At 38.4% G+C, this 12359-nt stretch overlaps 1 protein-coding gene across 2 annotated transcripts in view; it reads left to right on the top strand.

Moving 5' to 3' along the window:
- Positions 1-1371: 1371 nt before the first annotated feature.
- The window catches only part of LOC118744159 (transcription-associated protein 1), a 95988-nt gene continuing 85000 nt past the window's right edge, over positions 1372-12359 (top strand). The window contains exon 1 of one of the 2 annotated variants that reach the window (XM_036476949.1): positions 1372-1491. Coding sequence is in view for 1 of the 2 variants with exons in the window: in XM_036476948.1 (XP_036332841.1) it covers positions 10219-10446 (228 nt within the window). In the remaining variant the exon portion in view is untranslated. Of the gene's footprint in view, positions 1492-10122; positions 10447-12359 lie in introns of those variants that run through there. The other variant, XM_036476948.1, reaches the window with a different exon arrangement.

The following is a 12359-nucleotide window of genomic DNA, read 5'->3' as shown; positions in this document are numbered from 1 at the left end:
CGCTATCAACCCACCGTGTATATATTCGCCTTGGATTTGACGTATGCAGACCAGTGTTGCCGCGAAACATTTTTAGCGGTAGCTAAATTCAGGCTAAAAAAGAGCTAAAAATCGTCGTTGTGGCTAAAAATGGTAGCTAAATTTTTTTACCTACATATAAATATAGAAGTATACACGCAAACATTTTCTGTAAGTAATGATATAGAAAAACAATGAACTCTGGAAAGAATTAATAGTTTATTCAACAAAAAAACTTGTTGTGTAACACATAAAGCATATTAAGGACCGCCAACTTACCTATTTTAAAGTATAGTTAAATCGTTAATGGATAAGATAACGGCCCAGAAACGTAAAAAACATACATATACATATGTTATTAATTAACTTATTTCTTACATAAACAAAAAAATGAGATCACATTAAGAATACATAAGTACTAGAATCATATCTATATACAGTGTCGGACAATACTAAATAACTTAAATAATTTCAAACTATGCTTCGAAAAATATCCATTTGTAAAAGAAATTTTTAAAATGTTATGTTATAATTTACAAAGAATTAAAATGTCGGTGCTTTATTATTGTCTGACGCTGTATGTATCAAACAAACAAAAGAGTATTCATTTAATGAACTGATAGTAAAATAATTTAATCTATAAACATTTTTTTAACACATTAAATATCTATATCTATATCAATACTATCATCGCTAAGCGATTCTTCGTCGTTACAATTTTGTCCATTTCTCATTAACCTGACGATATCATCTGTAATTTCAAAATCATGACAACATTTCTGTACATTTTTTAAGCCATATCTTACAGTTAATAAAGCGTTTAACATTGGAAAATTCATTTTATTTCTGTGCTTATTTTTAACGAAATTTATTATAGAAAACGTCCTTTCAACTTCTGCGTTACTTAAAGGTAAAAGAAGCAACCGATAAACAAACTTTTTCCACCACTTAAGCTAGCGACACAATGAACAGTTTATTTGCCTTAAAGGAAAGGCGTTCGCTTTATAAGCGAAGAGTTAAATTCATGAAAATCATATAAAAAATTTTAATGTCAATGATGAATAAATTTTGAAAAGGGCTAAAAAAAGGGCCAGGAGCAATTTCAAATTTTTGTGGCCAAAAAAAGAATTTGGTAGCCAAATTTAGCCACCAAAGGGCTAAAACGGCAACACTGATGCAGACAATAATTTTGACGTCTCGTGCAAGAAGGAAAATTCAAAAGAATATATTTACATATAATAATGGAAGAAGCGTTGATTTTGATTTGGCTGTTTTATTTTGCGTAAGAAATAGCGAAATATTATTAATACTTAACATTTAAATCACTAAATAGAAAAACTTTCTTTGCAGATAAGAATGGAAAAGCAAAAAAAAGCAGGAGGAAACGCTAAAACTAATTGCGCTTTTCTGAGAACGTGGGGTGTTGTGGAACATGAACTGCATTTCATATAGACGCAATGATCTAAAAAAAAGGTAATTAAGGAAAAGGTTGACCTGAGCAAAAAGTCCGGCAGTAAAGCCACCAGTGTATATGAAAGCTCTTTATATTGGTATAAATACTGGTGGGGAAATGGGGGGAATGGAAAATGGAAAACCTTACTTAGGGTTTACACCGGACAATACTGTCATGACAATAGCAATACATGTACACTTTTTCACTAATGCATGCAAACTTTTCCATTGGGACAATTTTGACAACTAATACGTATATCTTTATTGTTTTGACAGCATAGTCCAATGTAAACGCGCCGTACGATGATAATAGCCCTTTCTTTGTAGGACGTTCTTTTCATTGGCATCTTACTTAGGGTTTACATTGTACAATGCTGTCACGGCAATGAAGATATACGTATTAGTTGTCAAAATTGTTCTAATGGAAAAGTATGCATGTATTGCTATTGTCATGGCAGTATTGTCCGGTGTAAACCCTAAGTAAGGGCCAGTGCCATAGCTCATGGGGCTAGGTAAAATTTTGTCAGCTTATATACATATGTATACACATAATATTGCTTGGCAGTTATAAAGAGTGAACGTGAAAATGAATGCTGAAAAAGCACAAAAAAGCGTACATTACTTGCAAGTTATAAAATAAATATAAATTTTAACAATTTCAGCAACACAAACATTTTTTTTTAGCTTCTTCTTCTTATTTTTTGGCGCTGTAACCGCCTAAGCGATTTTGGCCGAGTTCAGCAAAGCACGCCAGTCGTTTCTCCTCTGTGCCAACTGACGCCAATTGGAAACGCCAAGTGAAGCCAAGTCCTTCTCCACCTGATCTTTCCATCGCAGTGGGGGCCTCCCTCTTCCTCTGCTACCACCAGCGGGCTCCGAGTTGAATACTTTCAGAGCTGGAGCGTTGGTGTCCATTCGAACGGCATGACCAAGCCAGCGGAGCCGCTGTATTTTAATTCGCTGCACTATGTCCATATCGTTGTAAAGCTCATACAGCTCATCGTCTGCGGTACTCGCCGTCGCCAACGCGTAAAGGCCCGTAAATCTTTCGCAAAATCTTTCTCTCAAACACTCCAAGAGCCGCCTCATCGGATGTTGTCATTATCCATGCTTCTGCGCCATATACCAGCACGGGCATGATGAGTGACTTATAGAGCGTGGTTTTCGTACGTCGAGAGAGGACTTTACTCCTGAATTGCCTACTCAGTCCAAAGTAGCACTTGTTGGCAAGAGTGATTCTGCGTTGGATTTCAATGCTGACATTATTATCGGTGTTAATGCTGGTTCCCAAGTAAACGAAATTCTCTACTTTCTCGAAATTGTAACTGTCAACAGTGACGTGGGTGCCAAGGTGTGAATGTGCTGACTGTTTGTTTGATGACAGGAGATACTTCGTCTTGTCCTCGTTTACCACCAGACCCATTCGCTTTGCTTCCCTATCCAACTTGGAAAAGGCAGAACAGACTTCGCGGTTTTTGTTACCGATGATGTCGATGTCATCGGCATAAGCCAGCAATTGCACGCTCTAGTAGTAAATTGTTCCTGAGCGGTTCAGTTCTGCAGCTCTTATTATCTTCTCCAACATCAGATTAAAGAAGTCACATGAAAGGGAGTCGCCCTGTCTGAAACCCCGTTTTGTGGCGAACGGCTCGGAGAGGTCTTTCCCAATTCTGACGGAGCTGGTGGTATTGCTCAACGTCATTTTACACAGCCGTATGAGTTTTGAGGGGATGCCAAATTCAGACATAGCGGCGTATAGGCAACTCCTTTTAGTGCTGTCAAAGGCGGCTTTAAAGTCGACAAATAGGTGGTGAGTGTCGATCCTTTTCTCGCGGGTCTTTTCCAAGATTTGGCGTATTGTGAATACCTGGTCTATGGTGGATTTTCCAGGTCTAAAGCCACACTGATAAGGCCCAATCAGTTCATTGACGGTACGCTTAAGTCTTTCACACAATACGCTCAATAAGACCTTGTAACCTATGCTTAGAAGGCTGATCCCGCGGTAGTTGGCGCGAATGGCGGGGTCACCTTTCTTGTGGATTGGGCACAGCACACTTAAATTCCAGTCGTCGGGCATGCGTTCATCTGACCATATTCTGCACAAGAGTTGATGCATGCACCTTATCAACTCCTCGCCGCCGTACTTGAATAGCTCAGCTGGCAGGCTGTCAGCTCCAGCAGCTTTGTTGTTTTTCAGCCGCGTTATTGCTATACGTACCTCGTCATAGTCAGGCGGTGGAACGTCGACTCCGTCATCATCGACTGCGGGCTCGGGTTCTTCTTCTCCACAACTTTCCGTGCTGCTTCCGTTTAGTAGGGCGGAAAAGTGTTCCCTCCATAATTTAAGTACGCTCTGGACATCAGTTACTAGGTCGCCATTATTGTTCTTACAGGAGTACGCCCCGGTCTTTAAACCTTCCGTAAGTCGCCTAACTCTCTGGTAAAATTTTCGGGCATTCTTCCTGTCGGCCAGCATTTCAAGCTCTTCGCACTCACGTATTTCGGCCTCTCTCTTCTTATTGCGGCAAATACGTCTCGCTTCCCTCTCCAGATCCCTATAGCGGTCCCACATAGCGCGCGTTGCGCCCGATCGCAGCGTGGCCCTGTAGGCGGCATCTTTTTTTTCTGCAGCTTCCTGACACTCCTCATCGTACCAGTTGTTCTTTCGGGCTCGCTGAAATCCGACTACTTCTTCGGCGGCGGTACTTAATGAGCGGGAAATGTGGTTCCACTGCTCGCATATGTCGGTTTGTTGAAGAGTGCTCTCTGAGAGCAGGTGTGAGAGTCGAGTAGCGAAAGCGCTGGCTGTCTGTTGTGATTGCAGCTTTTCGACGTTAAGCTTTCCTTTGGGCGCACATTTTTTGCTGCACAGAGGCGGGTGCGTAGTGGTCCGAGTCGATGTTTGGGCCTCGGAGTGTGCGTGCGTCTAAAACACTGGAAGCGTGCCTTCCATCTATCACAACATGATCGATTTGGTTTCTATGTCATGTCGATTTGGTTTCTAGTACTGCATACTACCATGTTTCGGGCCCCGGCGAAGTCGATCAGCCTCAATCCGTTGTCGGACGTTTCGTCGTGAAGGCTGAATTTTCCGACGGTGGTTCCAAAGATCCCTTCCTTGCCCACCCTGGCATTGAAGTCACCAAGCACGATTTTGATATCATGACGGGGGCAGCGCTCGTATGTGCGCTCCAAGCGCTCATAGAAGAGATCCTTGGATGCCTCATCCTTCTCTTCCGTCGGGGCATGGGCGCAGATGAGCGAGATGTTGAAGAATCTCGCTTTGACGCGAATTGTGGCTAGGCGCTCGTCCACCGGTACTCGGCGACGGAATCTCTCTCCCACCACAAATCAACACCGAATTTGCGCTCCTTTACATGGAAGCTGTAGTAGACGTCGCAAGGCCCCAGCCATTGCTTGCCTTGTCCCGTCCAACGCATTTCTTGGATGGCGGTGATGTCAGCTTTTGTCCTTACGAGGACATCAACCAGCCGGGCAGAGGCACCTTCCCCATTAAGGGTCCGGACGTTCCAGGTGCATGCCCTCAAATCGTAGTCCTTTAAACGTTTGCCGTGATCGTCATCATAAGGGGGGTCTCATCCGAGGCTTTGCCTTGCTTCTTCACTGGAAGTGGTTTTTACGTGGCGGGTCCCAAGCCCAGCGCACAACCCATTGCTGGGACGGGGGTGGTTTCGCAACCAAATACACGTTTATATAGCGAGCCGCTTGCTCCAAGCAGACACCCGCTTGCAGCCGCACCTACTGGTGAACAGACGCTGCAGACTTCAGTGAGCCCTTAAACCGAATAAGTCGGAGTGGCCCCACCGAAGCTCCGTCTCTTTCTGCCGTGACCCAAGGCTCCACTCGGATTGGTTACCGCATCTCGCACATGGGTTGCTCACGTTGCCCAGAGTGCGCGAACGAGGACGCAAGAGTCGGGATTGAGTATAGCCATGCAACTGTAACTGCATACCCAGCGCAACGACTATACCCCATTGCACTCCAATTTTTTTTAGCTATTCACAATAATATTTGAATTAGGGGTCTTCATCAAAAGTAGATAAACAGCTGATAAACTTGACAAAATCATAAATTTATCATTTTGATAAATGAACTGTCAAACTTTGTATGGAAATCTATTTAACCAAAGTTTATGACTATCAAAATATTTTGGTGGGTAAACGTAAAAATTTCAGCAAAATTCAACCCTGACAGACTGCCAGGTGCTCGATATTGCTACGAACACAGAAGAAACAAATGAACACAATGTACGAGGTAAGAATGAAACGTAACTAGCCATATAAGTTAAATGATAAAAAAAATTTATGCAATTATTTACCAAGGTGTGTTCATGCAAGAATGTGGAGAAACTGATAAATTTATCAATTTATCCTTTTATCACCTTATATGAGTACCCCTATTAAAAAAATAGGCGGGAATAAAATTATCACTGGGTAGGGTTTCGATACAATCACATTCTTGCGATACCTACTCAGTACTAGGAATGCTCGATATTTAAGAAAGTATCGATATAATGAACCGATTTAATTCATTGCATGTCAAATCGATATGACGATATATCGGGCTGAATAATATCGATATTGAAAATTCTACTCCCAATTGAATAGAATATTAGACCTGCCTATCGACTCACCTGATTGTGTTATTTCGTGTATATTTATACGATGTTTCCACGCTTCGTAATTCGCTCTCTAAGTAATTCGCTAAGTAATTCGTTAATTACCCTGTTTCCACGCCACACATTAGTAATTCGTTTGGCAGCTGTAGTTCTTGTTCTTGTTCTTCGCTATTTAGGTTGTGTGCGAGTACTTCTAAATTGCTACCTAAATAGAGAAAAATCCTAATAAATAATTTTTATCATTGCTATGGCACAAAAAAGAAAATATTCAGAGAGATGTAAGTATAAATTTATTTGATTTTTGCATTCAGATAAGTATATGTGTAATTCGATGGATGTATATTATTTCGTAGGGTCAGAAGAGCAAACGGATTCTTTTATAGATGCCAGGATGGAACATTCTCCTTTTCTGTTGCAAATTTATTATATTGTTAAATAGTCCCAAACCTACCGTAACTTTTTATAGATATATTTATTAAAAGCAAAAATTCCAAAACAAACAACTCGCACAGTTTTAGCAGTTGTTTTCCTAAATTGTAGCAGTGCTGGAAACACCCAGTGGAATATTAGTTTAGGTAATAAAATTTAGGCAGTGGAGTATTAGTTTAGGTACTAAAATTTAGCCTTATTATTATTTTTGTGTACTGCAAATATGGAATATGGAGCTAAAATTTAAGTTATCATCAACAATTTTAACATATATAGAGAATATTTTATTAATATTATTTTATAACCAGAAAAAGTTCCAGGAATGGGACTAAGCCGGTGAAAACTTCGATATATTTCCGATAAATATTAGAGAAGGCACCGATTCGTTCGTCATTCGCATGGTAATTCGATCTGAATTACCTACAAATTAAAAAATTCAAAATTTTGTATGGCGAATTACTTAATTCGGAAGGTAGTTGGCAAGACGAATGACGAATGGGAGAGCGAATTACGAATCGTGGAAACATTTCATTACTGAGGATTAAAACGGCATGCCGGTCGACTGTATTGTCAAGGAAGATAGACCAAGACGATAAGTCTCAAGGTATCCACACACCTACGCGATTCTATCGGTGAGAATCTGTTGTCTGTGTTTGATGCTACAAAAACGGTGCGGATTCGTAGCGACAGAATCGCATAGGTGTGTGGATGCCTTAACGGTGGCAACGAGTTAAGAGCCATACACACTAGAGATGGGCACGGGACTAAATTTTCAGGCCCGGCCTGGAACGAGTGCAAAATCAACTTTCAAAAACACGCCCAAGCCCGCACGTTAAGAATTTTAGTGGGGCCCGGCCCGGCACGACGGGACACGCCCCAGCCCGGAAATAAAGAGCCAACTTTTATTATATGTATACATATGTACATATTTTTAATTTTGTGCTTATAACCATAGGTATATTTACTTAAGCGAGTCAATATTTTACATCAAAAATTTTTATAATATATTTTCTGGGAAGTAGAAAAGGTGGGGGGTATTTTATGTACAGATATGTATGTAAACCAAACTACTAAGTATTATATATTTTCTATCGGTTTCCAAATATTTCTTTTTTTGCTTTTCTCTTATCAAAATAGTTTTAAATATGTACTATTTTTTTTGTTTTATAAAAACAAAAGCTCATCTAAATTTTTAGTATTAGCAACGGGCTTTTTCGTGCCTTTTCGTGCTTTTATGAAATTTTATTGAACGCCCAGGCCCGCACGAGTTCGTGCTGACAGCAAATATTCCGGTCCGTACCCGCGGGATTACGCAGGGGCCAGTCGGGCTCCTGCCAAAAGCCCGGCCCGTGCCAATCACTAATATACACCATGCAAGCGGTTTGTCAAACTTAGGGTCGGTTACTCAATATCTAGTTAACACTAATCTGAGGTTAAACATCGTTATCGACGTCTTCGACTTCATGCATATAACAGGGATTCCGTAACGTCGATAACTATGTATAACCTCCGATTAGTGTTAACCAGACATTGAGTAACCGGCCCTTAAGAGCTACATAAATCACACAAGCTGCTGGTTAAACCTACTTTAGAATTTCCCCATACACTTTTTTGTAGATGAAAATTAAAATTTCAACTTAACATCAAATATCGATGTTGCGGGTAAAGTATATGTCTTCGATATATCGACCTGGAGATATCGATTCAAAAAACCATTTATCGCACCATGAAATATCGATAATCAGAATAATCAATATGATATCGAGCATTCCTACTTATAGGGCTTTCGCACGCGGCGATTTTTCAGGCAACTTTTAGTTGAAAGCAAAAATCGCCTCGTCCGAACGGCCTTTCAACTAATCGCTTTCAACAAAGTTGGTCGCCAGCCAACTTTGAGCTCGTTCAACTTTTTTTCCTTGTAACCCTGTGTTTGGTTACCTTCTGTATCAAAGTTGGAAAATGAAATTGTTCCTTCAGTACGAAATCTATACAAAAAATGTACTTTTGGCTATAAATTGTATACACTTTTTTAATTCGCTCATATATTTTCTTAGTACATTCCCTTCAAGACCAATGACTTTATGGTATTCATGAGAGAGTTTTATTGTTTATGTACATACGTTTACGTATGCTACACTTTTACAAATTGATTCCAAGTGCACATGTACTGCATTTAACGCAAGTATGTATGCACACATTTTCAGGTATACATCTTAACAAAAAGCATATTTAAGTTATTATTAATGGATAAAAGAGACATTTTCTTTGGATTCAGTACTAAAGTTTGACATTGTAATAGCATTTCAAGTGCTTATCAAAACTTTACGAGAAGATTTGACCATTTATCTTAATATTATTCAATTTTAATTATTTTTTGTAAAAATACGGTTTATATTTTAAGAAAAGCCGTACAAATCCAAGATTCAAACTTTGTGCAACATTAAAAAAAACCAACACACTTTCGTAAATATTTCGAGCTTTTTAATTCGATTTCCTAGATTTATTTTGAGTGTGCGGTTTGTTAGCCCATTAAATTTTAATATAACTAGGTATTCTAAGATTTCTTTGATGAAGGTGTTGCTAATTTTCTCCATATAAAAAAATCGTCGAACACACTTCGTATGGAAGAAAATGGCTGACATCGTCGACAAAAAAAATTGCCAAGTTCAACGGTAAGTCCCAGCTACTTTAAACTTGCACTTTATTATACTAAAATTGAATGAGCTCAAAACTAAAGAAGCTCGAAATTTTTACGAAAGTATGTTGGTTTTTGGATGTTTCGCAAAGATTTAATCTTGGGGTTATACAGTTTTTCTTAAAGAATACATTATATTTTATAAACAGATAATTAAAATCAAAGAATAATAAAATAAATAGTAAAACTTTGTCAATATGTGAGTGCCGTAAAGGTATTATATTTACGAAAATCTCTTCTTATAACTAACGAAGACTTTGTTTCTATATGAAGCTGACTTCGACACTTTGTTTTAATAAAACTTAGTATCGAAAAGTTTCGTTAAAAATTTGCCTAGGCTATATTATACTGGTTCGTTCAAGCCATTTTTCAAAACTTACAAAGGTAAATACGACAGGCGAACAAAAGAGAATACAAAAAATTTCTTGCTGTGAATTTTCAGAGCTATATATTTTTAGTATTCATTACAAAATTTTACTAAAAAGTACTGCGTAGTAGGAAAGTATATTGCAAATGAAATTGTATCAAACAAGTACAATTGTACCAAAAATGCCAACACTGTTCTGTATACATACTTTTTTACTCTTATTTTATCTTTCAGCTTCGCTAAAAGTACTTCTACCAACGCTTGGCTTACCAAATTTACGCCAATTGATAAAATTTTGCGATTTAAATTCATTTTCAATTATGTAAATAACGATTCGTGTTGAATCGAAAATCGCCTCGTCTGAATAGGGATTGCAATTTTTTCACTTTCAACTTCTCATTCAACTTCGCATTCAACTTTTGTTGCCTGTACAATCGCCTTCTGCGAATGCTTTATTAGTAGTACTCGGTTCAAAAGTATCGATACCAAAATTACTTTGTATCGAACGAAAAGTATCGAGTATGCAGTTGTATTTACTATAGCGTTGTTGTGCCCCTATATGTGTATCGTATTATTTCGCAAACAATTTAGCAATATAATTATATTTTTCTTGCCAAAATGGCTCAAAATGAATTCAACACTTTCCGAAGTTATGTTAATATATTAAGTGATCCATCAGCTAAAGAGGAAATTAAGTTCAAAGCAGCGCAAGAACTAAGTGAACATTTTGAGCTTATTATACAAAGCCCTTCATACCCAGCATTTTTAGAACTCGCATTAAAAGTGTTCATACGGATATTACAAGATGGGGAACCTCAGTTTATACAAGAAAACAGTTCTCAACATGTAAGTTTTAAATATGTTGACATATAAAATAAGTTATAGGTAATTCGACGCCGTTGGCAGTGGTCGATTTACAGCTGCTATTCAGGCATTATTTACTCCCAGTATTATAATAATAATAGATTGGCGTTTACACATGTAAGTGTTTGGCCGAGCTTCTCTTCCGATTTGTGTGTGCGCATAGATGTTGCCACACAAAGAGAAGGTACCTACAGTTTTACGCCGACTCCGAACGGCGATTGTATTTTTATGAGAAGCTGTTTTCATGGCAGAAATATAATCGGAGCCGAGGGGCGACCACTGTTAAGAAAAACTCCTATATTTGTTTCGATGTTACTTTGACCAGGGCTTGAACTTAAGCCCTGCGTAGTGGTAGCGCGCACTGCTAGCTACTACTTAACAGCACCAAAAACTGAAAATTTTGTTTAAGCTCTCATCCCTCGTCGACAACAGCTTCTTCGTATGGGATGATGAGAAATGTTTCGCCAATCACTTCACTACTTTGTGAGATTTCTTCCTGAGAGGCAAGAAAGTTTCCACACTGCACTCCTTTTGGTTTTTTATGGAGTGGCACAAATTAAAGTGCTTATGCTTTGCTACCATATATGTAATACTCCTATATTGGCAGTAAGAGCTAGTACCGTCCGAAAACACTACAGTAGAGATATATCAATAAACACGTACGAAAGAAAAGGAACACAAACGTTTATAAATAAACATGTACACAACACATATACAAAAACGGAACTCAAGTACACAATACATTGACAAAAACGGTACTAGACTGTCTCGCTTTGATTTCGGAATGCTTACACATTGAGAAGTTAGCTTACTGCTTAGTATTAGATATATGTTTGCTACCCATAGACGGGTTTTCGAAGGATATAATTCTGAAGGCTAGGCTTAGGAGAAGTTCTGTTTTAGCTGCTTTTATTCATAAAAGTAATACGTTATTCATATTTATCTGTAATGTAAATAAACGGTATTAATCTAAACGCGTAAACGCCTGTGTAAGCCTTGCCAATAAACCAGTTTTCTACACAAAATTAAGCAAGTTTACGAAGTTTACGTGCAACCGAGGCGATCTTTTATATTTCGCGTAAATTGTAGATAAGAAAACCCTTCTAGAAAGGCATGCAGACAATGCAGATAAGCACATTTTGCTACCCTTATGTAAGCCCTTAGAATCGCTTCACCAAAGGCTTTTCATCTTCGGCAAGCCTTTAGAAATACTTCAAGACTAAGAAGGCCTGCCTAAATTATCTTCTTGGATAGTATTTTTTTGCTTTGAATATGTCATCGAGTAGTGCTCTCGAAAGCCATAAAGCCTTTTTATCTTTCGCCACTGTGAAACTGTGAAATCATTTAAATTTTTAATCATGAAATATTTACAAGTAGGATTTCATTCTTTTTCTTTTTGTCTGGTAGTGTGGCTATGGTGGGGCTTGTATTTTTTTTCAATCTACAATTATTAAAAAAAAATTGATTTCACACAGCAAGGTGGTAAATACCTGAATGAAAATCTGAGAATGCTGAAGTAAACAGAATTCAATACTGAATTAGCTTCCAGATGGATGAACACTTTGCTATATGTGCATTCTCTAATTCAGTTCCAATCAAATTTTATACACTAAGAAAAATATGTAAGTTTTGATGATGGAATAATGAGGTGTATGAACTTCAAAACAATATAGACATACGTGTCGCGCATCAATGCACAGCGGCCACGCGGACTAAGCCATGTTCTACGAATGGATGCTTATTGCCTCCAATCATGAAACGCAGCTTGATTCACATGAACATATTGTACAAATTTATAGTTTTGGTTGTTTAAAAACTGAGTGCAAAATGTTCCAAGATATTTAGTTTTGAAATGTATCAGGTGGCAAAATAACAAATCAAACGCGGCCGTCGGT

This window comes from Rhagoletis pomonella, unplaced genomic scaffold, assembly GCF_013731165.1.
Source record: "Rhagoletis pomonella isolate Grant_MI unplaced genomic scaffold, Rhpom_1.0 Rhpom_scaffold_00008, whole genome shotgun sequence".
Taxonomy (NCBI): domain Eukaryota; kingdom Metazoa; phylum Arthropoda; class Insecta; order Diptera; family Tephritidae; genus Rhagoletis; species Rhagoletis pomonella.
Note: the sequence above shows the minus strand (reverse complement) of the source record. Positions and strands in the feature narration are given on the sequence as shown.